General features: G+C 40.6%; 1 protein-coding gene across 1 annotated transcript; it reads right to left on the bottom strand.

The window, feature by feature from the left end:
- Positions 1–24,570, bottom strand: LOC111238147 (tetratricopeptide repeat protein 9A-like). Its single transcript, XM_022767550.1, has 3 exons — positions 23,771–24,570; positions 2,196–2,378; positions 1–534 (listed from the first exon to the last, which is right to left on the bottom strand). The coding sequence occupies exons 1-3, from the start codon at positions 24,246–24,248 to the stop codon at positions 440–442; spliced, it is 756 nt and encodes a 251-aa protein (XP_022623271.1). The 5' UTR covers positions 24,249–24,570; the 3' UTR covers positions 1–439.
- Between the last annotated feature and the right edge of the window lie 2,302 nt (positions 24,571–26,872).

Consider the following 26,872-nt stretch of genomic DNA (forward strand, 5'->3'; position numbering starts at 1 on the left):
TGTTTTTAAAACGTTTACTAAATCACGCAAATGTCCATTATTCATATGTATGTTTTGAAGCTCCTTTTTCAGTCCACCACAACGACCGTTTCGTATGAGTATAATACAGCATTTTCCTTGTTTTTTGTTGTTTTGTTTTTTTTTTGTTTTTTTTTTATGTTTGCTCGGCTGTCTGCGTCTAGGGAGAGGAACCACAGCACCTGAGGGAGAAAAAGGGAGAAGAGGAGGGAAGAGAAGGAAGAGGGAGATGGGTTGCAGACAGCGCCTGATATATCCCCCCATTTTTGTCCATCGCTGGCAGGTGATTGGGTCGGTCTCTTCTGTCTGTGGGCTGTGCTGCTGTCAGGAGTCGATAGAGGAGATGGAGAGAGGGAGGGTCGATCTGGGACTGCTCATAGGGTCAAAGGTTGAAGGGTCGGGAGGCTCAAAAGGTCGAGGATTAGCCCTGGGTCTCTTTGCCGCTCTCTCGTTCCCGCTGTCCACTCTTGCTCATCTTCATCTCCGTCAGCTGGATGTACCGCAGCACGTTGGTGTCTGTGATGGATGTGAGGCACAAAGGAAGCAATTTAAAGAAGAGTCACATTTTTACATCAATTAACGTGATCTCATTTGATAATGCAGTTAAATTTAGGCTTCTTTCATGTCAGAAAAAAAAAAGGCACAAAGACTTTGGTTATGACAGAGCTGAAATGTGGCACCGTTTCTCCGTTGACATTTCAGAAAATATCTAATAAAGAGTTCTGAACTCTATGAATCACCAATGAGACAGACCCTGACCTTACAAAAATTTATCCAAAAAAAAGATTGAATTTTTGGGAAAAAAAAGTAAAGGCAAAAGGTTAAATACTTAATGTTTTTAACTGGGAATACTGAACCCACACAGTCACCAAATGCTGCATGTACACACACACTCTGATATTAAAAACAGAGCTAGCAGTGTGTTCTGTTTGTCTATGTAAACAGCCAAGCCTGTTGACTTTAGTGCATGTGGTTCACTATGTCAGACAGAGAAACTCTAGCATACAGCATGGTTACCATCTCAATAGTAAATGTGACATCGCTGATTAAATATCACTTACAATTTGGGAATAAAACACGAAATTGAGATCGGACTTAAAAGGTACCCTGCAGAGTTTTTGACCATTAGTAGCATTATTGAGTTATTCAAGAGTGGGTGCAAGTTTTGTTTGTATCTTCCATGTGCACAAAGAGGCAGCTGCGTGGCATGATATACGGTCTTGGTAATGAAATTTCGTAATGCACCAACAAAAGCGGATGTAAAACGTGAGTTTAAAGCTATCTAAGAAAAATCTAATCAAATCTGCAAATTTTTTATGATGAAGGAAACATAGTTAAACAGGCTTCAAGAAAACACACACCCCGTTTCTATGAAAAGCACTGAATGTAAACATACTGTAACTCCACAGGGCACCTTTAAATGCTTCTACAACACAGGGGAGTACCCAGGATTTTAGAAATACTGAGATCAGATTAGAGTAGCAAGCAGCCCTCACTACTCTAAGAAAATTTCGACAACAATAAAGGCATCTAATATTTTATAATTAACTATTGAATTACACTTAAATTTCATTTCCAAACAGGTCTAAGTGGTGTTTCAATAAATTTTGCAATAAAAATCAGGAGAAATGTTAAATAAAGAAGCAAATAGCAGCAATGAAGACTTGAATCTTGTCACCAACCGAATAGCGAATTGTGGCATGTAATCCCTACTGAATACTTGATGTTAAGATTTAAATAGTATTTATCGCTCTGAAATATTTTCCCTTAAAAACTATTTATCTGACTTTATGTGGTCTGATTTCCCCAATTTCAAGTTGTGCAATTCCAGGTACTTTATATGCAGTATCTATATTTTTCAGCATTCGTGAATTTAAATAGAAAATTCAAGTTCCCATTATTCAAAAATTATATTTAAAATGCTCAAATTCAGCAAGATGGATTCTGATATATTATCACCTGGTTTCATAAATCAGTCAATAAAAAAATAAAAATAATAGTGAGGACATGAGCTCAGTGTGATAGCTACATGGCCCTCAAGCCTGTGTTCTACAAGTCCACTTGAAATTATGAATTATGAACTTCAATTTAAAAACTACAGAGCTTCGCTATAGCTTGCAGCCAATCTAATATCAGCCTCCGTCATTTGTCATGTGACTGTATTTAAATATTCTCACCTGTGGGTTCGCGGTTCTTGGCGTCACGCAGGTAACGTAGGGCACATTCGTAGTCACCCAGGTGATAGAAGGCGATGCCGGCGCGGTACATGGCCTTGAAGTGGTCTCTCTGGTGGCTCAGCACCTTCAGACAGTACTCCTTCACTCTCTCGTAGTTTACCAGCTCGGACTGCAACAGACACGCTGCAGGAGGGAAGAGAGAGAACGAGTTAGTAGTTTATAAGTAGAAGATGCTGAAAATGGTAGTAATGAAAAATAAAATATTTTGCCTGATTTGGTCCAAGCAAACAACTCGAGTCTGTTTAAGTGGAGACAAGTAGGTCCCACGAGTCAAAAACAAAGACGGGGATATTCTGCTGACATCTCACTCGGTGCCTTTTAATAGAGCCACGATGAAATTTAGCCTCCACAGTACTTCCTCAGGATGGCAGTGAGCTGACTATAAATAGCCAACACTAATGTCTCACAGAGTAGAGAAGACAACAAAAAAAGTTGTGCAAGCAGTAAAGTCTCGACACGCTGCTGTTGAGCTCGACATGTAAAATAGAGGAAAGGGGAAAAACGCAGCTTGAGAACGAGGGATTGAATACTGTGAGGATGCTTAAGTCTTATTTCCCTGACTTAGCAGGTGTGTTGTAAGTACTGCGGGCAGCAGGAGAGGAGGAGGATGCAGAGATCAAGTGAACGCCAGATACCGCAGGAGATGAGATGTGAATGACGAGACCAAGCGAGCTGAGCTTGAACCAACTTTACCGTTTGAAAAACTGCCATGAGGTTCAACACAGAGTACTTAAGAATAAGTATTTCACTGTAGTCATCAATCCTATATGTGTGACTTGCAGCAGCACTTCCCTGAAGCGATTCTCAACAGCTCTGAGATCGGCTAAGGTCAGGATAACTGCATTAGTAAAGACACAAACACACACAGCTTTTAGTCCACCATAGCTCTTAAAAGCCTGCTTATTGCTCTGATATCTGATCGCTCAAACACAATTCCTCTGGTCATCACAACCACTCAAGGTTTTGTTTCACTTCATTTCTTCCTTTTTCCATCACTCCTTCAACCCTTGCCACTGTCTTAATCTATCTGATGAGATATCAAAAATAATTTCCCTTCCAGTCTCCCTTCATATCTCCTCCAGCACTCTCACCCCACCCTTTCCCTCCCCTGACTTGTTTTTATCCCTCCTCCCTCCTCCATCCTCCCTCTCTCCCCCGATTCTGCCCTTGACACACGGACAGCTCTGTGAATAACATGAGTCAGGGACTGTTAGCTGGGAGGCAGGGTGAGTCAGGAGTGAGAGATGGGTGGGAGGGGGGGGGGGCGGGGTGGGCCAGGAGGGGGGGGGGGGGGGGAGGGGGGGGGGGGGGGTGAGGAGGGAAGGAGGAGGAAGAGGAGGAGTATGTATGTGGGTGGCTGGGGGTGAAGTAGAGGACAAGAGGTGAGACCGATGGGAGACTAGCGGGGGAGGAGAAGGGGTGAGTGTGTTAAAAACAACTGAAAACAGTGTTCCTCTACCTATCGTCTCCCCCTGAACCTCAGAGACATACTGTAGAGGGTGTGTGTGTGTGTGTGTGTGTGTGTGTGTGTGTGTGTGTGTGTGTGTGTGTGTGTGTGTGTGTGTGTGTGTGTGTGTGTGTGTCTAAGATGTTAGGAGCAGCTTGGACAAAAAGCAAATGCAGTGAGAAGTGGTCAAGGACTGAGTATTTCATCAAATGAGCAGGACTAATGGGGCTCTGTCACACACGCACACACTGGCCTTGCCTGTCAACAACTCAAGTGCAAAACACTAAATAATGCATTGTGGTCATCAGGGGATGGACCAGTTCAATAACTGTCAGTGTATTTTTTTTTATTTAGTGAAGCTGCCTGTGTCTGGAGGATGCATAGAGTGTACTGTGCGTACTGCGTGTGTGTGTGTGTGTGTGTGTGTGTGTGTGTGTGTGTGTGTGTGTGGAATCACTGCTGTAGTTTTTGCTGATAGGAATGACAACCATAACTATAGAAACTATAGAAAAATGAAAGAAGAAAAGAGGGAGCTTTAAAAATTTAAGTGAACTGTTTAGTTTGTTTTGTTTCCTCATAATGTCAAACCCTTTGTGTATGAGATGCTGTATAAAAAGTAGATAAAATTATAGTTTATCATCAACACACACACACACACACACACACACACACACCACACACTAATAAAAAGAAGCCTGAAAATCCTCCCTTTTTTCAGTGAAGCTCATGACTCAGCACAGAGCAGCAAGGTCGAAGCTGTTTCTCGTCTTCAGCGATCATAAGTCTGCTCGGCCCGGTACAGTGAGAATCACCTCAGATGCCCTCTCCCTCTCGTGCACACCTCTCTACAGACTCCACTCCTGTATTTGTTTTTACAACCGTTCAGCTGCAACATGACTGCTCTCATCCCTCCACACGCCCATCCATTATCGCCCTACAGCAGTGGACGCGAGCCGAGCTTTCAGAGGATTCAGTTACACTCCATAATGGCCTAATGGCTGACGCAGTTACAGAGTTCACCGAGACTCACACACTAACATACTCAATGCATAAAATACACACACACCTACAGCGCGCGTACAGCAGATACACAGTTACCAGTGTCACAGACAGAGGTGCAAATGCATTCACAGCAACACAGATTTCTGCAAACAAACAAGTGGGTGTAAACGAGGGTTGACCACACAACCACGCACAGAGAAGCTACAGATACACACTGAATCACAAACTGATGACTGTACATGAACTGTTTGATGCCAGCAATGGTTAAAAAGAGACGTGACTGTACAGCACAGACACACAAAAGCAGTGTGGCCGACCGCACCCTGCCGGCCCATTAGGCAGATGGATGGCACGCCAGAGGGAATCTAAAGTGTGGTGAGATGCATTAAGGGTGTGATAATGATGGGATCATCGAAGAAAGGCTGGGCAGGGTCACAGACAGAGACACGATGTAAGAAAAAGAAAAAGAAAAAAAAAAAAAAAAAAAAAAAAAAAAAAAAAAAAAAAAGCAGAGAAATATCACTGGAGCCAAGGTGTCCAAGTCACAGAGGGACAGGTGTGTGTCAGGGTTTCTGTTTGTGTCATGTATTATAAGAGAGATGTGGCTGGAGTGATCAGAAAGTGATTCCTACAAACAAATCAAAACGGCTGTGAGAAATGTTTGGAAAGCAGAAAAAAAAAAAACAAAGTTGTTCTTTTGTTGTGACTTTCCACAGATCTTTGATTTTAACCTTGTGAATTACAGGCTGGTCAATTGACATCAGTTACCATTGCATGTTGTTATACAGACACTATATACACTGGGAAATGAGGCTGTATAGAGTTCACTAAATAGTGAAGTCAGAAAAATGAATAAAAGCTACTCTGAGTAAATCTTTGTTGCTTTGCTTCCTCTGTTTTCATCCGTGTTATTTATTAGTCGTGAGGCTGTTGTAAGCTCACGGTGGCTGTAAATTAAAACACCCTCACAGATTTCCCCACTTAGCTGGGTTACTGTCCTGTAATGAGCATAATCATCAATTTGACACATTCATTCTGCATCTTTACATCTACAGTACATCCAGTGCCAACATGCAGTGCCAGTACAGGAAGTAGTAGTGTGTGTCCTATATGTAAGGAGGCAGATTGTACAGCTGTGGATGTGGTGGATGGGTAGTTATAGCACAGCTGGCTTTCATGCAGGGAATCAGTTTGCCTCTGGTCACAGATCTACATTTTTATCAAGCATAACTATGATCTTTCCCGAGCTATAACCAAGAGCTCTTGTGGCCTAATCCTAACCATGGTTTATTTGTTTTAACCACAGTCTTTTTCTAACCTTAACGATACCAAATTGCCGACATTTGTCAGTGAATTTGATCCCGGGTTTTTCCAGAATTGTCCAATATCAGTGCCGTCGTCTGGCGATGCAGGTAGATGTGCAAAAAGCTACAAGGGGTTACAAGCAGACATAATGCATGATTTTGATCAGTCAGTCAATCAACAGAAAATGAATCTGCAACTATGTTGATTAATGATTTATCTTTTCATTTTTCGAGCAAAGATGCTCAACATGATCTGGTTCCACCTTCTCAAATTTCACCTTCTCAGATTTGCTCTTTCTGGAGATTTTTTTTTTTTTTTTGACAAAATGATTAAGCGATGAATCGAGAAACTAATTGTTAGTTGCGGCTCTTGTTACAAATATTGTGTGACCATGAGCAAGATCTTACAACGCTGCCAGTTGAAGGGCTGCAGAACTGACCTTGAACTTTGATCTTTCTATGAAAATCTAAAGTCAACAACATATCAGATTTAGCTTGTAGATTTTTGTTTGGATTAAAAATGCAGGGTTCAGCCGGTACATGTACATGGGATGAGAGAGGAAGAATAATGAGATGTGAGACTGCAGAAAGGAAACAAAGCGGTGCAGATAGATTTGCCTTGTCATTTGAGGACAGGCAAAGAAGAATAATCTGAGGATTCATGTGATGCTGCGACGCTGGCTGTGTGACGGGGGTAAGTATTTCTTTCTCTTTCTGAGGATCCTCCGTCTCACTGCCAGGTTTTAAGGAGTAGAAGTAGACAAAATGCAGGAAACAGGAAAAAAGAAAAATGTATTTAAATTTCTAAGCCCAGAGAAAACCCAACAGGTGCAAAGGCAGCTGTCAAGTGTGGGCAAGTGTGTGTTCGTGTGTGTGTGTGTGTGTGTGTGTGTGTGTGTGTGTGTGTGTGTGTGTATGTGTGTGTATGTGTCTGCCTGTCTTAATGTGATTGTGTGTTTTTCCGCTGCTTGAATCTCGAATGAGAGGTGCGGTGAGTGGGAGTGGTTAACACATGCTCAGGAACCCCACTGCTTCGCCTCAAGCATCATGTCTGCAAAAAAAAAAAAAAAAAAAAAAAAAAAAAAAAAACAGAGCCTGCATCGAGACTCGCTTTCATTTACAGACAGAGGACCAAAGCCTGTGAGGAATAATAGAGCGAGATAGGGAGAGAAAAAAAAGGCAGGAAGCTGAAATTAGACGAGAGAGACAGGGGGCGAGGGAGGACAGAGATGGAGATAGAGATAGAGACAGCACTGACAAAACAAAATCCAGCAACAGCCGAGGGAAAATAATTTCTGTATGCGAGGTACAGAGGACAAGAGGAGAGATGACGGGGAAGCAGACAGAGTGAGCTGTGTGAAAGCGCTTTTTTTTTTTTGCCTAACACGTCTTCCTCTTTTTCTGCTCTTCTACATCTTTTTTTAAACTCTGAATCCTCTCTTTCTTTGCATCACCTCATCTTCCCTGTGCCCCCAACCAACCACGATCTGGCTAATTTAAAGCCACTCGTGACCCTGGTGATTAGTCTACTGTCCATCACCTTGTAATTAGTTCTGCGGGAAGATAATGGCAGAGGGGGAGACCCATCACTCTCACTGACATGCTCACACGGAGACAGACAGACACACACACACACACACACACACACACACACACATCCCTGCAACAGCATCCATCTTTGACCCTCGTCCTTCCCTCCTCCATTTCTTCACGACTGTGTCCCCGTTCCCCTTGAAGCAAACACCGCCCTGCCCTCCTCTCACAGGATCTGCCATCTCTCCCTTACAAATGTCGCACTCCTGCAACAGATTCATTTATAGAGACAAAATGAGCCGTGTATAATCATCATCATCATGAAACTGCCTCACACATACATTTTGGAGCAAAATCCAATCCAACACGCTGTCATCAAGGCTTTCGGACAGCGGAGACGGTCTCTCCAGGCCCACTAAGAATAGCTCCTCCCAAAGCGTTTTTGCGAATGCCTTTCACTGTTATTGAGAGGGACAGGGCAACAGTTCCTAGCTCACTACATCACAAGGCCTTGTCTGCACAGACATGACACAGCATTGACTCCGACTTCAGCCACCACCTGCATTATCATCCTCCTTCTCAGCTACTTTTTCCCTCTTCCCTCGCACCTTTTGTATTTCTGTGACGCTTTCATCTTGAACCCCACATTTCATGGCTGTTTTAGTGGTTGTGACTTTCTGGTAAGAATAACTGGTCATGCACACAGGTTACATTAACATGTACTGTTTATACCTGTCTAAATTTTGACACACACACAGACACACACACACACACACCTCTTTCTGGTCCCCTTGTGTTACTGTGATGCCTCCCAGGATCAATAAAGTTTGATTTCTTCATGTCTTAACTTTTTCAGATTGCTGTCACATCCATAAGGCCGCAGAAGATGAGCATCTAAGGACAAGTTTGTCGGCTGTATTATATCACCCTACATGCGACGTAGGGAATATAAAACAGGCTCTTTTCCTTTCGAAGAAATATACATAATGAATACTGTGATTTATTATTACACAGATGATAAAAGCTCATCTTGTCATCAAATAACATTTTACTTTTAACAAGTGGCGCAGATGCTCTCTTTGATTATGTGTCACAATAGCGGAAGACTGATGCAGCTCCATATGCTGTTAAAAAAAAAAAAAAAAAAGAAACCCTCATAATTACTCTCTTACTGCTCGTGTTTGACTGTGCGCATCTCGGAAGCCTCCACAGGCCCCTCTGGGGGTCGCTGGAAATGTAGAGTGCTGGGACCGGCCTTGCAAATGAGTCAGTGAATATTTTCAATGAGCATGCATGACTATACTGAGGAACAGACTGAGTGTGTATACTGTGAGTATAGTAAAGGTTGAGAAGTGTACATTTGTGGTGAGTAAAGAGATTTGATTTGGAAATCTCCATGAGTGGAGTCTGCTGATAGACTCTGAATACTCCTGGCTTGGATTAGAGGAATAATTTGACATTTTGTGGAAATGTGCTTTTTCGCTTTCTGACCAAGATGAGAGGCTCAGTGCCACTCTAATATGTATACATATATTAAATATACAGTTACAGCCAGCAGCTGGTTAACTTAGCGTAAGCTCTGTTCACATCCTTTCATTCAGACCATAATTCGGGGCAACTGATCAGAAGAAACTTTATCTCTAAAATTCCTGATATCTCCCACTTGGTGAGAAGAACTGCTATATTGTCAAAAAAACAGCTACCACTGCTGACAGTTACATATAAATAAAATGCAATGTTAAAACTATTACAATAGAGTCGACTAATTCAAAAGGAACAACCTCACAGCAATATGTAAACTATCTAGTTTCACTTGTCAATCTGCCTCAAATATGTAACACAGCAAATGAAGCTAATTTAGGCTCATTAAATAATGTTACTACACTGCTAACAGTGAGGGTAATCTTTTGAGAATAATAAACACTCACAAGTAGGAGGTAGTAACAGGAGGTTTTCCTGTCATTCCCATCCTGCTAACATTGCATGAATGCAACATTAACATAAAGGCTGAAAACAGAAACAGCTAGCCTGGCACCGTCTAAAATCCACCTACTCACACATCTAATACTCACTTATTATCATATTACATCTTGTTGGTTTAATTCATACAGAAACCAAAGTTTAAAATGATTGTTTCAGTTAATGAGCTTTAGAATTGCTGGTAGCCATATTTTATTACCTTCAGATAGATTTAGACTAGCTATTTCCAGACTTTATGCTAAGCTAAGATCACTGGCTGTAGCTCTCATGTAAACTCACATGAGAGTGGTATCAATCCTCTCATCTGACTCTCAGGCAGAAAGTGAATAAGCATATTTCCACTGCCTGTCATGCCTGGAAACTGCTGGTACATCAGTTATGTCTGCATGGATTACCCACTAGGAGTGAAGGGTAATCAAGTAACCAGATTATTCTGTTAGATCTCAGAGAGCAGGGGGCAAAGGGAGGCTTTTTTGTAAACAAACAAAATCACAGCAATCCACTCCCTTTATTGTTTAGTTTACTGTAAGGTCTGAAGGGAGATCTCCGTCTTCAATCATACAGCTTGGTGAGTGTTTCCACCTCTTACCACACATCCTTGTACTCAAACCCCCAACTCATGAATCACAAAGGTCCTGGCTGTGCCCATCTTTTACCTTACTCTATCAATTTCCATCCTCCTACATTGCACTGCTCTCCTAAAATAGTCGCTGACTCAGGATTAATGTTCATCTACTTAAATATTTATACAAGTGAGGAAGCTATCTTCTCTATGACTTCACCAAAGATGAAATCATTTAATGCTCTCCATGGCACTTCGCAGTTTCCAGAACTTAGGCTGAGCAATTTCCTCTTGTCTGTAATATAAGCCTGGAGTACTCAGGGTGGGTGTTTGTGTGGTTTCTTGTGGAAACTAAAGGAAAATGAAGGGCAGTTCATGATGTTATGATTTTATTTAACTCATTACAATTGGTATATTTACTTTATTTCCTTAAGTGTCTGAGGGCCAAATGAGGATCTAGGACTATATTACTTTTACTGTCCTGAGTAAAAGCAGACATTCAAACAGCAGATAAGTGCAGTTTAATAAAGCATTAAAGAGACTTCTATCAAGGTTATATCTGTACTTGAATCCCTGACAGGGATATAATTTTGTTCTGGCCCTTAGCTTGGCTGTTATCTGATTGGTGATGTCAACTGTGGACACTGAACAGGCTTGTGCCTTTAGCTCAGCAGATCTTTGGCTACTGTCTTCTGCTGCTGTCCAACACAGCAGAATCTAACCACGGACTCAAGTCAAATGTTGTCAAGTGAAATTAAGGCCGTGTTTGCTGATATCAGTCCACTTCTGTCTGGATAATCTATGTACAGTTGCCTTGGGAAACGTGCTCTGTACATTATAGCAGTAACAAGATAGATGAGAGAGTGCTTGGAAAGGTCAACAGAGAAAAGTGCCAAATGGTTTGGCTCAGAATTTCATGGAGTCAGCCTTAATCTGCGAGGTAGGAGAGTTTCCCCACTAAGTACCTGAAGTAAATTAACGTCTAAAGCATGAGCTTTCATCATTTCTAAAAATGATACAGCCGTGAGTTGGCAGCCACTAATTTTCTGAACACATAGGACCAGCATAAACAAGCTGTGAACAACATACTATCAACTTTTCAGTTGATCCAACAGATGTGGAACAACATTAGTTCATTTGGAGTCGTGTTTCTGGCACCTCAATAATGTCCCAGTCAAATCTTTATTTTTTCTTTAGCTGCTAAATGCTCTGCTATTGTTCACTAGCTAATTATGAACTTTGTCTGTCTTGTCTGTCATTTGGTGCTGAGCAGGTGCAGCAGTGGGTTTTTAGAGCTGAAAACAGCTGCCTCCTGCAGCCAGAAACTAAACTTATGAGAGCGGTGGGAGTGAACCAAAACAATAAAGTTGTGCACTTTTTAACCAAAACATCAAGTGGAGAGTCGAAAAACTGGTCAAAATAGTGCAAAAAAAAAAAAAAATCTTTAAGCTTGATTGAGGTTGATAAGTAGTATTGATGAAAACAAAAAATTGAACAAAGTGCAAGGAAACATAGTTGGTGAATAAATCATGACATAAATAAAGCATGTGACTTTTCACTGAAGAGAAAACAACTGCAGCAGGTGAAGACATAAAATCTGCATTGAGCAATTACGACACTGTAAACCCAAATGTCCCCCAAATTAATCCATGAAATAAACATAAATGTCCATCATGTTTCCACATGGTTTTCCATTGTTTTAGATTTGACTGTTGTGCTCTTTTATGTCTGTCATCTTGTTGCACTCTCTTCTGCAGTGGTTTAATGGCACTCAACTCTCAACAAATATTCACATAACAGTAGTATACGGAAACACATTTCACAATTCACGTTTTCTTTTCACATTTGGTTAAAATTTGCTCTACATTTGGACGCTTTTAACGCCAAAGAGCTGAGGGGAACTGCAGAGATAATTCAGCCATATTAGATAAAAGTATTAATTCAATCCATTGTTAATACAGAATTATTAACTTATTAACCAAATTTTGCTTCATAATTTCTTTCTTTCTTTATTTATTTATTTAAATGTGAAACAGCACCATCAGAAATGGTAACTCTATTCAGCTGAGGATCGCCCCAGGAGCTGGATCAGCAAAACAGGCTCAACACAACCTTTACATTTCACTTCTGTCACAAACAGGGTGTAACAAGGACGAGTTTTCAATGTCAACCTCTGGCAGTGCATGTAATGAAGCATTCAGTGTCAGGCCGGAGCAGGCCCGACAAGGAAAGCTCAGATAGAGACCAACATGGCTTTTTAATCAACATGGAGCTCTACAGATAAATATAAACAGCCAATTGGTTTACTCTGCTCTGTCCGCTGGAGCACAGGGTGTTAGATATGCGCAAATAGCTTGAGTAAATTCTCATTACCGATGGCTTACAGAGGATGAATATTCTGCATTTCTCTATCTTCCTCTTGCACTTGCTCTCACCCCCCCCCCTCTCTCTCTGAGGGTGTCAGGAAAGGGCATCTGTTTCAGTTTTCTCTCAGCTCATGCCATGACTTTCAACAGCGGACTAAAAACAGCTTTGACAGCCATTTTCAGTTAGTCAGTCCATATCAAAGGAGATCACATTTCAAAAATCAAACACGCATATTACACAGATCATATCACAAAAAGCATTATAATAAATCTGAGGTGTCGGTATAGCGTGAGAAACACAATTCGAATTTATTTCCTTTTTTTTTTTTTTTTTTTTTTTTTTTTTAAATTGGTGAACTATTAGGATGAAATTTTAAAAAGTGGTATATGCTGTGGTGCAAACACCTTATGTTTGCCACATCTCAAACACTGAGCCTGGCTCTATAGGGTTGGCAGAGTGGGCTGGTTCACCAGACTGAAAGATCTCAACAACTACTGGATGAACTGCCATGAAATTTTGATTTGTTTCCAGACACTAAATCCTGATGAGTTTGCTGATCACCTGATTTTTCATCTAGCAACATACAGCAGTATTGTTTGGGTTCGTTCTTCTTCCACCAACCTAAGATCATTTCATTACAAAAAAAGATTTGTTAGACCAACATTTACACCCAGCCCCCCTTTTGTGAATTGAGTGATGTTTCTATTTCCAATATAAATGTTTATTTCACATGTATTTTCTATATACAAATATGTGCATCAGCCTGGCTTGTTTTCTCAATCTTTTGATAGATTTTTTCAGTCAAATTCATAAATCCACACATAATACCAGACCTAATTTACATTTTCCAAGATTTAGAACAACCTTGTCAATACAGCATCAGAATCAGAGGAACACAGCTGTGGAGTAAATACCAACGTACTGCAAAACCTCTCTTTTTCACAACTTTAAATTCAGGCTTTGAGCTTGTTTTGATGAGCCAGACTAGAATTTTGTATGTTTTGTCCCCTGATATCTTAAGTAGCAATTGCACTCTATTTATTCGCATTTCACCTATGTGATACGACATATTAAGGCCTGTTTTTTTCTATTGCCATTGGTATTTTGCATTAATGCATTGTTTTCCTTAGTTGACCCATTTTATATGTTTTATTTTCATTTCTTTTTCTTTCTGATGATATCTCATAATAAGTGCTTTTGGGTTTTTAATCTCAGCAGCACAATCCTTATTCCTGCTAATTATTTATACTATTAATCTATCTTTATTCTTTGGTTTATGACCAAACACCTGCAAAACTAATGACATTCCCATCACCTAAATTTTTCCCTAGGGGATAAATAAAGTATCTATCTATCTCGAATGTACTTTACTTTTAAAGCTAATTAGCAATTGCTGGCATGCCAACACGATAAACTAAGGTAGTGAGCACACACTACACCGGCTAAATGTCAGCAAGTTAGCATTGTTATTGTTAAATACAATGGAGGATTGAAGCATGCAGCCTGCGTGCCAAATTGGGAACACTATATAGTTTCAATATTTCAGTATTCAATATTGTGCTTTATAAATTAAAAGTTTAGTTCATTTTTTTCTTGTTAGTTGTATTTCCTTTTCTTCTCCGTCTCCCACTCCATCTCTCTTATTCCCTGCCTGTCCCATCGCTTCCTTTTCTCCCTGACAGATGACTGAATCTTATTTACTCTTTTGACAGGAGTCATCTGGGCCTGTCAGGGCTGCGATATAAATCAGTTTGGTCTGGATTGAATTTCTCAGCGCTGTTCCCTCCACAATGAAAAAACAAAATACAAATGCAGTCTTGAAAACTCTACTCACTCACTACTTCGAGGTCATAGAGGCAAGCATTTTCTTCCTCTCTTTCCCTTCTTGTCACTCTCCTTTACAGTCGCACCCTCCCTCCACTGTCGTATAATTCCCTCATATTTAAGAGTTCTGTCCAGTTTCTCCCGCTCCCTTGGTTTTACTCCCTCCCCGATTTCAGCCTCTTTATCTTTTCTACGGAGTCACCCCTTCCCCCATCCTCCAAATCTCCCTCTCGCTCTCAGCTGTGAGGTACTTCAGAGGGTTGGTATATGAAGGACAGTACAGTGTGAGTGGTACAGTAGAGGGAGTGCCAGTCGTACCCCTGACAGCTATGCCATGCCATCTGCAGCTCTGGCACACAACGTTCCCACGGCTCTGGCCACCCCTCCAATGGCAGACGCACATGCACAGAGGGGAAGAAAAACACCAACCAAACCTCCCCCCATCCCCCATCTCACCCTCACATGGCATCTCTTTCCCCTCCATCCTCCTACGAGCACACTGCATAGTGCATTTCTTCTCTACAAAGCACCTCTCCCAACTGCTTATACAACACTGCTTTCTCCTCGTCTTAACCCCTCCATCTTGCATTCTTCTCCCTATCTCCTTCCCACCTCATGCTCTTTCCTCTGCCTTTATCTCATGCGCTCCACCACGTCCCCTGGTGACGGAGCTGGCAGGGGATGAAAGGGAGGAGTTTTCTGTTCTGTTCTGCTTTTGTAAGCAGGCATCGACTGTTCACTAGCAGTGGGTTAGAGTGGACTGGTGAAATCACTCCGTCTGTGGTGTTACACATCGCTGACGTTATTCTAATGCAGGCCCAGCATCCTTCATCTGAAGCAAGATTGGGCTCAGAGGCTGTGATGTGGTAAGTCTTCAAGGCTGTTGAGGAAGTGGTGCAATAGTGCTATGAATTATGATGGTACTGCGACAAAGGAAGGGCTTTTATTTTTGGTCCAGCAATAACAGATGTTGATGTCACCAACAGGCTCATTAAAGGCTCATTTAAGGCCTGTAATTGCATGTCATGGTTCAAAAGTTCATTGATGGGCTCGGTAAGATGTCACTGAAGCTCTCAATACAGGACACACATGATGGGACACAAACACATTCAGAAAAGGATGTACCATTAAATGACGATTCGAAATGACAGGATTGGTGTTTTTGTTACTGTGTTTGGGCCAAATTAAATGGTTCCTAAAGAGGTTAGGAACATAATTACTTGTTGTTATGCATCATTAAAGCTATACCAGGTTTAATGATGGACATACATTCATCAGGTTGACACAAACACGACTCCAATCTTAATGTTGCCCCATATCTGCTGCAAGTGCAAATAGGCAACTGTTTGCTAACACGTTCAACATTAATCTTGGTGATTATGTTTACAGCATGCTCTGCTGCAGCCAAGTAGCCAAAACAAACAAACAAAAGAAATCATAATCACAGCCAAAAATATGCTCACTTTTCTCCTACAGTTTCAAATAAGTACATTAGCAGAAATTTAATTTAAACTACGTGTTCTCACGGGCAGAATGGTGTGTTTGTGTCCACAAGTGAGTTTAGATATGCAAGTAATCAATTTCATTATTTATTCATCTGCTGACTATTTGTCTTCATTACCTGATACATAGTTTCAACTAAAAGAGTATGAGAAAATAATGAAAAATGCCCATTACAGTTTCCCAGAATGCAAGCTGACATTTACAAGTTGCTTTGCTCTATTCTGTCCAACCAACCGTCAAAAACTTTGGACTGTTAACATGATAGAAAAGAAATAAGTCTCACATTGTAATCAGTGAATTTTGTTAGGTTTTCCTGACAAATGAAATCATGGCAGATCTGTTAATTGATTAATCAGGTAAAGACAAAAACAGCTTTCGAAGAGTTTCAGTCAGCCTGTCTGTCACTGTGTGCTTGTATCCCACTAATCGCAGCATGTGGTCATTGTCCACATATTTTATTTCCTTGTGAACAGGAAATTATAACTGAATGCAGAGTTTACCATAGATAAACAGTTAAGGCAGCATGAGATGCTATAAACAGCATAACAACAGCCCAGTAACTGGTCAGTAACTGTCAGTCTTATTAAGGTTAAATTACCCAACACCATAACTGCCTCTGCGTGTAAATACAAAAGATCATTATGTAAAAAGATGTGTTTTTATTTTCATTCTTTTAACGTTTTTTTTCTTTAATGTGATGAGTGGGTGGAAATTGCTGGATCATCATCATGGCAAGCAGAGCAACTGTGAGCTGCAGAGTTGAATAAAAAGGTGGATGGTGTTACGAAACAAACACTCGTCCCCCCCTGCTGCCTTTCTCCCAAGGCTGTGACTTATGACTCATTCACAGATCGAGTCAGTCAGGAGGAACAAAGGGAGATTTCAGACGGAGATCAGAGCGAGCAGGAGTTAATGAAAAGTCAGACTGATCACTCTCACCACAGGATCACGTCATACTGCTACCCGTTTTATTCTCTGTGCACTTCCTGATGTGCATTTGAACAGATTAAAAGTTACTACAGCTTCCAAACTGCTTGATACAGGTCTGTCTAAATATGCCGTTTTTGTGCTTCTTCACAATCAATATCAGGAAAAAGAGCAAACAAACTGCAGTCACATCTATTATTTCTTCATGTGCCTCTCAGTGCATTTGTGATGGTGGGTGGCTGAGGCGGGCTGGCAGGCAGTCTGCCTCTGGCTAACATGTTGCAACGCTGTGAACTGCAACAGACACAGACGGTGGGGTTGGTGGTAGCGGTGTAACCCATTTAGATACAGCCCTGCAGAGGCACACAGACTCAGGGTGTCTCCTTAACAAAGCCAGCAAGTAGGACATTCACCATCCATCGTCTTTCTGTTTGACACAATCGGTTGATGTTAATGTTGGTGCTTATATCTATTTTTCAGTTTCCCTTTTCTTTAACCACAACTCATATTTCCTCTCTTGTAGACATCTCCTTCATTCCTGAATTATTAGGGTCTTATTTTATTTATTTTAAAAACACAGAGTAGCAAAACCACATTGTAAAAAAACTTCATTATGAGTTATAGTTAATGTAAAAGCATCATCAGCAAAATGTCCTTAATTAGCACATAATGCAGAAAAATGGTCATTGTGAGTATTACCATTTATATTATTGGATTATCATTAATGTGTAAGGAGCATTTTATTGTTGTAGTTGGTTGATGTGTGAACAATTTCATATGTTGCTGTGTAGTTTAATTGAGGTTTCAACTAACAATTATTTTTCATTGCTGACAAATGTGCTGATTATTTCCTTAATTGTTTAGTTAATAAAATCTCATAAAATACAGAGAAAAATGCCTGTTATAATTTCCCACAGCCCAAAGTGGCTTCTTCAGATGTCTTGTTTTATTTGCTCAATTGTAAGAAAAAAAAAAAAAAAAAAAGATAGAAGATATATAGTGTCCAATCATGCACAACAACAACAAAAAAAAAAGCATCAGATTCTCACATTGGACAGGCTGGAACTAGGGAGTATTTGGTATTTTTGCTCAGAAAATTATGATTATTAAACTAAAAATAGTTACTGGTTAATTTTCTGTCAATCCTTTAATCAGCTAACTGAAGTAGCTGTAGTTCAATCTATCCCAATGCATCATATTATCAAAATATTCAAGTACAGTACAAGTACCTCAAAACTGTATTGTACTTAAAGTTAATGCACTTATTCACTTTCCACCAATGCCAGGCACACAGAAGTGAGAAAAAGTCCTCATCACAACAAAGGCAAGACGATAAGAAAACACAAATGCACACCAATAACCAATAGGCCCACACAAAATCAACAATGGGTACAGAAAGGATGGCAGGACAAACAGCGCTGGAAGCAACTGCCCTTCCTTCTTACTGCACACACACACACACACACACACACACACACACACACACACACACGATGCTGCTTGTTGCTCTCCCATTATACGTCAGATCCACAGACAGCCGACCAATCAAATGGCAGCTCCTCACTCATAACCACGGTGACCACCATCTGCCCAGCAGAGCTCTGGATAACCAGGTGCAGCCGCACATCAAAGACTGCAGCCAGATTACTATGCACGCAATGAGTCACTGCTTAATGTCAGTCAGTGAGAGTTACTGAACAGTAAGAATTTCTGAACGTGCTTTTCTTACTTCTAAAGACCATTTTTGATCTCTCTCAAAATGAACTGCCATTTTGTTTTACTAAAGAAGTCACTAGCCCAATCCCAATGTCCCTCCTAAGGCCTAGAAGTCCTGAACCCTCAAAGACTGAATTGATGTCACCTGATAAGTGATTGAGTGCAAGAGGCTGCAAGGGCTCAAAATGGTATAAATAGGAACGGGACAGCACTTTGTGACATATCACCTATCACGTCTCAGAACGCCAAAACATGTTGTGAACAATTGTGGGTTTAGGACTTTTGATTTTGCATGTTTTATTTCCTCCATTTGCTCCCTGTTTGTAAACAAAAAAATAATGTTGGATAAGAGCTGATGAAAGCACATCTGGAATTCATCATCATGCAATCATAGGACCGTTCTGGCTCTGAATCACCAGTGACCTGTGTTTATATTATGAAAGCTAGACCAAATTATACTGGCATGTAAACTTCTTGTAATGTTAACATTAGGGTTAGTTCCTTTCATTTTTATTTATTATTCTATTTTCTTAAACTGTTGTATGGCAGTTGTTTTCCAGTTTTTAAACGCTTCTGAAACTCCCCTGGTAACCATGGCAATCCATGTTTAACATCACAACGGTAGAGGTAATTCCCTCAGGCAAACTCTGCAGAAATGCAAACTTACGGATAGTGTGCATAAAAGGCTCTGTTAGATGCCCTTGATGGTTTTACAGTAGGACAGCCCTAAGCCCTCATGAACTCACTGGGCACGCACCTCAAATTTGAGCAGTCATGAGGGTGGATATTGGGATTGGGCCAGTGACTCTGTTTAGACAACAGAATCCACAATTACCTCCTATTAACTTGATCAAGGCAATGCTTTGAATAAGACATTACCATGCATATCTCATTTTGTGACAGCCTTAACCTGAAGAAAACAGGGGTTGATTTAAGCTTCGCTAATGAAGATGTGTAGAGTTGGGATGGAAGATTATAACAGCATTATTTTGATGTATTGTAAATACATTATGGTATTCTCTCTGCTGTACCTAAGCCTCTTTTGTAAAAGAGATCTTGATCTCAATTAGATTACCTGGTTAAGTAAAAGGTTATATACAGTATAGTTACTCAAGTAGTCAAAATCACAAGGCAAAACATCAGTGAGTCACAACCCAGTGAAACAAGTATTTTTTAGTGTTGTGGAAAACCAAATGCTTTAATTTTCTGAAAAAACAAAGTACTTGCAAAAGTTTTAGGACCTTCAGCTGTTTGTGATCTGTCCAGATTCATTCTGCTTCTACAGCCAGAGTCATAAAGAACTATGAAGAAGGACAAGGAGTCCTGCAACAGATGGTCTGGCCCCCACAGAGCCCTGATCTCGACATCACGGAGTCAGATGAGACAGGAGACACTGACACAGCCTAAATCCACAGATGAACTGTGGCAAGTTCAAGACTCTTGGACAACTGGACAAGTATATTGAGGAGAACTGGTGATAAAAGTGTGGCCCCACAAAATACTGATTTCATTTGTTTTTCTGCTTACTGCACTTTGTACGGTATATTCTGAAATATTTGAGATAACTTTTATTTGTTATTGTTTGTTTGGGCAGATATCTCAGAATGAGTATTTTGTCACAACATGATAACCTAAAAGAGACAATTTCCTATGTTAGTACCAATTTTAGGCAACTTATTGAAAAATAAGGCTGTCAGTATTTGTATCTAATGTCTATATTTTTTGTCTGCATTTTTCTTACTGTCCCCATGAAAGGACGAAAACCAACAATGAATTTATTCACTGAAAATGATTGCCTGATATCTTACTCCTCCATGCCATAGAGCTTTATTGCTGTACAAAAACTATTTAAAAACACATCAATGAGCCACAATTTCACTGGATGACATGTTTTTTCATTACCATAAATATTGGCACTGTTGTGCAGATTATTTTGAGTCACTCCCACATACACTTTCCTGCTGCTGTAAATACTAATCAGAGCACTAAATGTGTATTAAACCATGGCTTAAAATACCACCAACAAATGCATAGTTTACTCCTGTTTGAGTTATTCACAATTTAGGAACCTGCTTTTTAAAAAAACAAAACTAAATGTTTGTGAGCAGTTTGGACTGTAGTGTGAGATATGGGAGAGAAGCTGGAAAACATGGACCAACATATTGTTGGCTTTGGTCTTTTGATGGGAATTGCTGACAGGAGCTCATGGGGCATTTCTCGGTTTGTCTTTATTCCAAATCATACAGTGAAGTAGAAGACTTAAATATGACAAATAAATGCTTGGAGCATAGGTGTAGCTGTCTGCCAGAGGCTCAACTGTAAATTAGGCACCCCTTTTTTGTATTTTCTGCTATATATATATAGATAGACATAGATCTATCTATCTATCTATCTATCTATCTATCTATCTATCTATCTCACAATGTATGTGTGCTGTAATGACGTCTGGCTGTTCTCCCCTTATTAAGTTACACAATAGGAACGACTTTGTTCACACCATTTTCAGCAAACTTCAGTTCATTTCTTAGTACTGTACCCCATAATTAACCAATATGTATAAAACTAGAGTATAATTTATTCATCCTTTCCTTTAAAATGCCCAGTTGTTACTTGCTGCTCATAGTCTAATTTTCTTCCACTGTACCAACATTTAAGTTCCAGTGGAAACCAGTATAATGGTACCATATTCACACAAGGAAATAACACTATAAATCACAGGCTGTATTATAAACTTAACAAATATCTTTATCAAAGCACATACATTACTGTTGTCCATGAAAACAGTCATTGCTGGCAAAGCCAGGTTGACGTGCGGTTTCTTTGTGTGTGTGCACATGTGCATGAGTGCGCATGTGCACACACTCTTGTTTGAAGCAGCCATGAGGGGAGGGTATGAGCAGTATTAATACAACAGGGAAAAGGCCCAATTCATGGTTACCATGGTAAATATGGCCCCCTGTCGTGTGCTAGCAGTCCCCTCCTCCCCCCCTTTATGGCTCTCTACTGTTCTTCTCCATGCCGTTTTTCCTCTTATACTTTGACTTCCTTTCTCTGCTCGTCATTTCCACCATATCTACTGCTTCCCTCCTTCTTCCTTCCCAAATTCCCCCTTTTTCTTCCTTATTTCATTCTCCCCCCTCCTTTTTGCCTTCCCTCCCCCATCTTTCCTTCACGCCACAGTGGCCTCCCTACAGGCTCCAGACAGGCCCTGAATATTGCGCAGAACGACACGACCTTCAGTGCATCATGGCAGCTGACTGGGCAGCGCCTGGCACAGCAACAGGACACAACATCACTATGGCCTCTGTAGTTCAACGCTCATGGCCCAAAATCTCAACATTTACATAGGTAGTGATGTCTTAGAAGTGATGCGATATAACTGCTGTAGTGCCAGTGTGCACCATTCCTCATCATCATCATCATCATCTCCCTCTAGATGCCAACATTCCTCATGATCTTCATCTGCTGTTCACGCTGCATACTGAGCACATACTGTGGTTATAATTAAGATTTTACAGCAGAGCTACGACCATACATTATTTATCATCTGTCTTCAATGGCTATAATAATGATGTGTTTATTTCTTACTCAAGCAAATATGCTCATTTGTCATTTGAAGCAACATTACAAAATTAATTACTCATCTCTCACCGATTACACTCTGAAATACTCAAGCATGTTTAGTGAAAATCTAGCTTGACCTCCCATTACAGTGAACAGCATCTAGGCAGGTTATTTTCCTCCAGGTTAAACTGTACATTTTATGTGTGAGGTGAATGGAAAAGAATATCTAAGATATCATGATACCAGGTTACTGAAACAAGGCCTGCTGTTTATCTTAAACATACAGCGGGATCCAAAAGTCTAAGACCATTTAAATGTTCATTCTTGACCTTGGAAGATTTGTTGTTGGGACCCTAGTGACCCCTATTATACATAGCAGTTTCATTATTTCCCCTGACACCAAGAAACAAACCTGTACACTTGAGTAGAAATAAGTAAATTGATTGGGTAATTTATTTATTTTTTAATAAAAAAAGGGAAATATGCTAGAATATCCCGCACACTGCTCTTGCTTAGCATCATGATTTATTCATCATCCAAATGTTTCCATCTACCTAGACCTTCGTCAGAAGTATTTCAGACAGTTCTTACAACCATGGTCTTAAACAGATAATGCTCCATTCATCGTGTGTGCCCAGGTGTGGGACAATTATTCTTCTGTGGGAGTGTCTTTCAACCATTGACAGTGATTTGTGTGTACTCTGTCTATATTTCACATATACAAGTAAGAGAAAAATATACATTTATAAATATACAAAAAATAAGTGAGTCATCAGAATACATAATCAAATCTGCTTACAAGGCTATTTACAGAAATTACAGTCTATTGAATGAAAACATTTGCGTGGCATCTTACATAAGTCATTCAAAGTATGTTATAAGTTGGTTGGACAAAACATGATATGTGAAGATATCACAGGCCTCAGAAATCAGTATTTTCTGACATTTTACAGTTTACTTAATTGTGGAAATAATCGCTAACAAAAATAATCATTCATGGCGGATAATAGGTTTGTCTTTGGAAGCCACCACATAGAGCCTTATTAAGGTTTGAACTTTGAATAGGTCTGTTATGGCACATGAGCACTGACATGTGTTGACGGTTTAAATACTAGTGACAGAACAGTAATGACTTCATATTTTAACCCTGTAAGTCACTGCAAAGTGGTGCCATTAGACACAGCCTTACATCACCCATCACCCTTTTCAGCTGTTGATGTTACAACAGCAGTGAGCTTGGCTCATGAAAACATAGCTATATTCATCTCCAATTACATGAGGCTTTTGGTGGTGTGACTTCATTGTCTTTGTCTCAAACTAACACAATAGTGAGTTACATGTTCACTTGAAATAGTAATAATGAAATTACTGGAAAAAGCACCAATGTGCTGAAAAGAAGCCATTTGAAAGGCTGTTTAAGAGCCTGAAATAAGCATGGCCATGAAAAGATGTGTTAATTTAACTGTGACATTTCTCTGTGGTGGCTGGCAAATGGTCTCAAATAGGCACTAATTTGGTCAGACAGTAAAACACCCCCCTTATTCCCCATTAAATCTGCACCATGTACTATCCGCTGACACTATGATCTATTTCTGCATCCTTATAGTCCAACACCAGTGTTAGTTCACCTGCCTCTGAACAAGAAATCCAGCAGCTGCAGAAATAGCCTACCTACAACCCACCAGCTTGTGTGAACCCGATGAACCGGAACGAACAATGGTGTCAGCAGTACCTCAACGCTACAGTGGTCTGCGTGTCTTTGTGGGGGTGTACCGGTACCGCTCACCTGTCAGGCTGTCGTAGCACTCGATCTCGGTGCTCTCCACGGCTCTCCGCTGCTCCTCGGTCAGCTTGGCCGCGGCTTGGTTCAGCAGGTTGACCTCGGAGCCCGTCGTCCCATCGACAACATGCACCCCTTTGAGCTGCAGCAGCGCCCGGTGGTACTTGCCTATCGCTTCCCGAAATTTCTTCTCCTTGTAGCAGCGATGACCCTCCGCCTTGAAGTCGATGGCTTTCTGGATCTTCGTCTCCATCTCCATTTCAGCCGAGCCGGCTCGATAACCACCACCGCTGCCGCCTCCTCCTCCGTCTCCTCCGGCGGCCGCTGCCAGGCTCCGGCCGCCGGTCTCCGGGTAGCTTTTTAGGCTCTTTATCGGGTGCTGTTTCGCTTCCATGTCTCTCAGTGAAAGCGGCTGGAGCGGGCCATGGTGCTCGGACACGAAGGTGTGTTTTGTTGGGGAGGACCGGAGCAGCGTGCTGTGCATAAAGGATGCAGGTTGGAGCGGCACAGGCGGCTGGACAGGCGGCGGCGCCGGAGAGACGACGAGCCTCGAAAAACCGCCAAGAAAACAGCTTCAGGAGCGTCTCCGATTTGTAGCTTGTGCTTTAAAAACAGATGTTAAAGAAATGTAAAGGCAGTTTGTAGTTATAAAGAGATTAATAAGGCTGGAACAGCTGGCAGAAGCATCCTGAATTTCCCGACCAGCAGTTTTGCAACAGTGGAAAAAAACGATTCCTCGCGCTGGTCCACTCGCGGAAGGATGCTCGGGTGGATTTCTATGGTAGCAGCCTCCGAGGCACGCGCAGCTTCAGCACCACAGACAGCACACACACGACAACCCCTACCGCAAAGCATTGTGGGGGTGAAAAAAAAAATAGAAGTCGTGAGGCGTTGCTGCAGTCCAGATTTTACAAAGCAAAAACTGAAAAAACGTGCAGAAATGTCCTGACAGAACCGACCAAATGTCAAAAACGACTCTCGCTTTAAAATAAATTTATATTAAACAAGTGTGAAGTGTGAAATAGTGGCTACTTGTGTTTGCATTACGAACGTCTTATTCGCATATTTATTAGACTGTTAGGCAAAGACGCCCTGACACCAGTTATAGGAGTCCCCTTATATTCACTTTATTTTAAAATGATTATTAGCTACCCTTACAAAAGATTTCAATTACGTCACTCCCCAAAAAAACAAAAACAAACAAACAAACAAACAAACAAAAAAAACACAGGCTGACGCGGGCAAATTCAGTTTTTACTTTAGCTGATATCCCCCCTATAAACATCAAATTATGGCCAAAGTTGAGCGCCTGATGACTTCAGCTGATAAGGTTCTCAAGGAGATGGAGACAGACAGCATGAGGCTGCAGGGACCAGAGGAGAGACAGGAGGAGGGAGAGCGCGACCTCAAGGGGACACAGAGTCAATTACACTCATTTTTTGATGTGACGTGTCTGTAGCCCAGTGGTGAAGGAAGTATTCAAGTTAAGGAAATGTACTAATACCACAAAATACTCTTACAAGTAAAAGTCCATCTCATTGAAAATGTTACTTAAATTAAAGCACGTAGGAGTACAATCAACAAAATACTTCTATTACATATATTTAGATTAGATTAGTATTACTTGTGTAAGCAGGATTTTACTGTAGTTGGTTGAGATTGAGCTAATTTTTTAATTAGTTTTTAGTTAGTTAGTTGTTCTACAACTAATAATTATCATTATGGATTAATCTGCTGATTATTTTTCAATTAGTCTAATTGATTGGTTTGTTAATATGAAAACCGTGAAAACAGTGAGAAATGCCTGTCACAATTCTTCCAAGCCCAAAATCACACCTTTCACAATATTTGTGAAAAAGCAAAGTGCTTTTGATAAGAATTTTATCATTCCTCACATTAATTTGAGAAGCTAGAAGCATGAAATGTTTGGTATTTTACATGAGAAATGACAAACTATTAAAATAGTTGATTTTCTGTTCTACTTCTGTCTACTCTTAGGTAACAAACAAACAAATATAACAAATATATAACAAAGTATCATATTTATATATTATGTAAAAATAAATACACACATACACTTATATTTATTTATATATATATAATATATATATATATATATATATATGGAACATTATCTTAAATCAGCTTCATGAGGTAGTCACCAAGAATGGTTTTCAAGGTGTTCCTTGTCAAAAGTTAATTAGTGAATTTTCTTGCCTTCTTAACGCATTTGAGACCATCACTTTACGCTGGCTTCATGTATTTGTTGGTATACCAGTAGATTGCCCTATTGGGCAACTGTACTAATCCTATTATGCCAAGAACTGCTCAAGCTAAGTAAAGAGAATTCAGTCCAACAATTAGCCTACTGTAAGACATGAAAAGTCAGTCTTTGGTTTGATCTTAAGTAGTTGGACTGCCATAGGAATACATTAATGTTAAGATGGCTTGGCTTACACTGAGTAATCCTAAATTATGTACTAGAATCTGGAGTTCAATTCAAGAAGGAGAGAATCAAATGGAAGTGATAACAAAATTTATTGTGATAGCAACAATGAGCTAGTGTGTGATACGAGCGATTGGCCTGCCCAGGTCCCAGACCCGGTCTGCCACCCAGTTTACAATGCCTCCAGAAAGGACTTTCGGTTACTTGTGGCAAACCATCATAGTCTCAGAAAGGGAAAGCAGATCTTTAGCCAGGCCGTTTTCAGCAGGGGAGGAAAACTGCTGACTCCGGATGAGGATATTGCTGAAAGCTTCGACAAACGAGAGAGTTCAAGTATCTTGGGTCTAGTTCATGAGTTCAGGCAGGGTGGAGCGGAGATTGCAGGCGGATTGTTGCAGACTGGACTGCTGTGTGAAGAGGAGAGCTGAGCTGGAAGGCAGCTTTTTTTTGCGTTTGCTACTTCTGACCTTCACCTATGGTCATGAGAGGGCGGAATAATGTCAATGTTTCCAACATGCACTGTGAAATGCAACTGTGGCTGGCAAAATTTTACACCACAAATATCATGACAGACAACAGAGTAATACCAAGAGCACAGCAGAAGGTATTGGGGGGACTGAAATGGATAACTCTCTGTAAACCAGCTTACCTGATAGAGAAGG

Source organism: Seriola dumerili, unplaced genomic scaffold (assembly GCF_002260705.1).
Source record: "Seriola dumerili isolate Sdu_G_001 unplaced genomic scaffold, Sdu_1.0 BDQW01001195.1, whole genome shotgun sequence".
In the NCBI taxonomy this organism is placed as follows: domain Eukaryota; kingdom Metazoa; phylum Chordata; class Actinopteri; order Carangiformes; family Carangidae; genus Seriola; species Seriola dumerili.

Bases quoted from the DNA above. Each gene is read 5' to 3' on its own strand.
- LOC111238147 (XM_022767550.1), bottom strand. From the start codon at position 24,248: ATGCACAGCACGCTGCTCCGGTCCTCCCCAACAAAACACACCTTCGTG. The intron at 2,379-23,770 runs GTGAGCGGTACC...TCCCTCCTGCAG, and splicing joins GTGCTACGACAGCCTGACAG to CGTGTCTGTTGCAGTCCGAG. The intron at 535-2,195 runs GTGAGAATATTT...CATCCATCACAG, and splicing joins CAAGAACCGCGAACCCACAG to ACACCAACGTGCTGCGGTAC.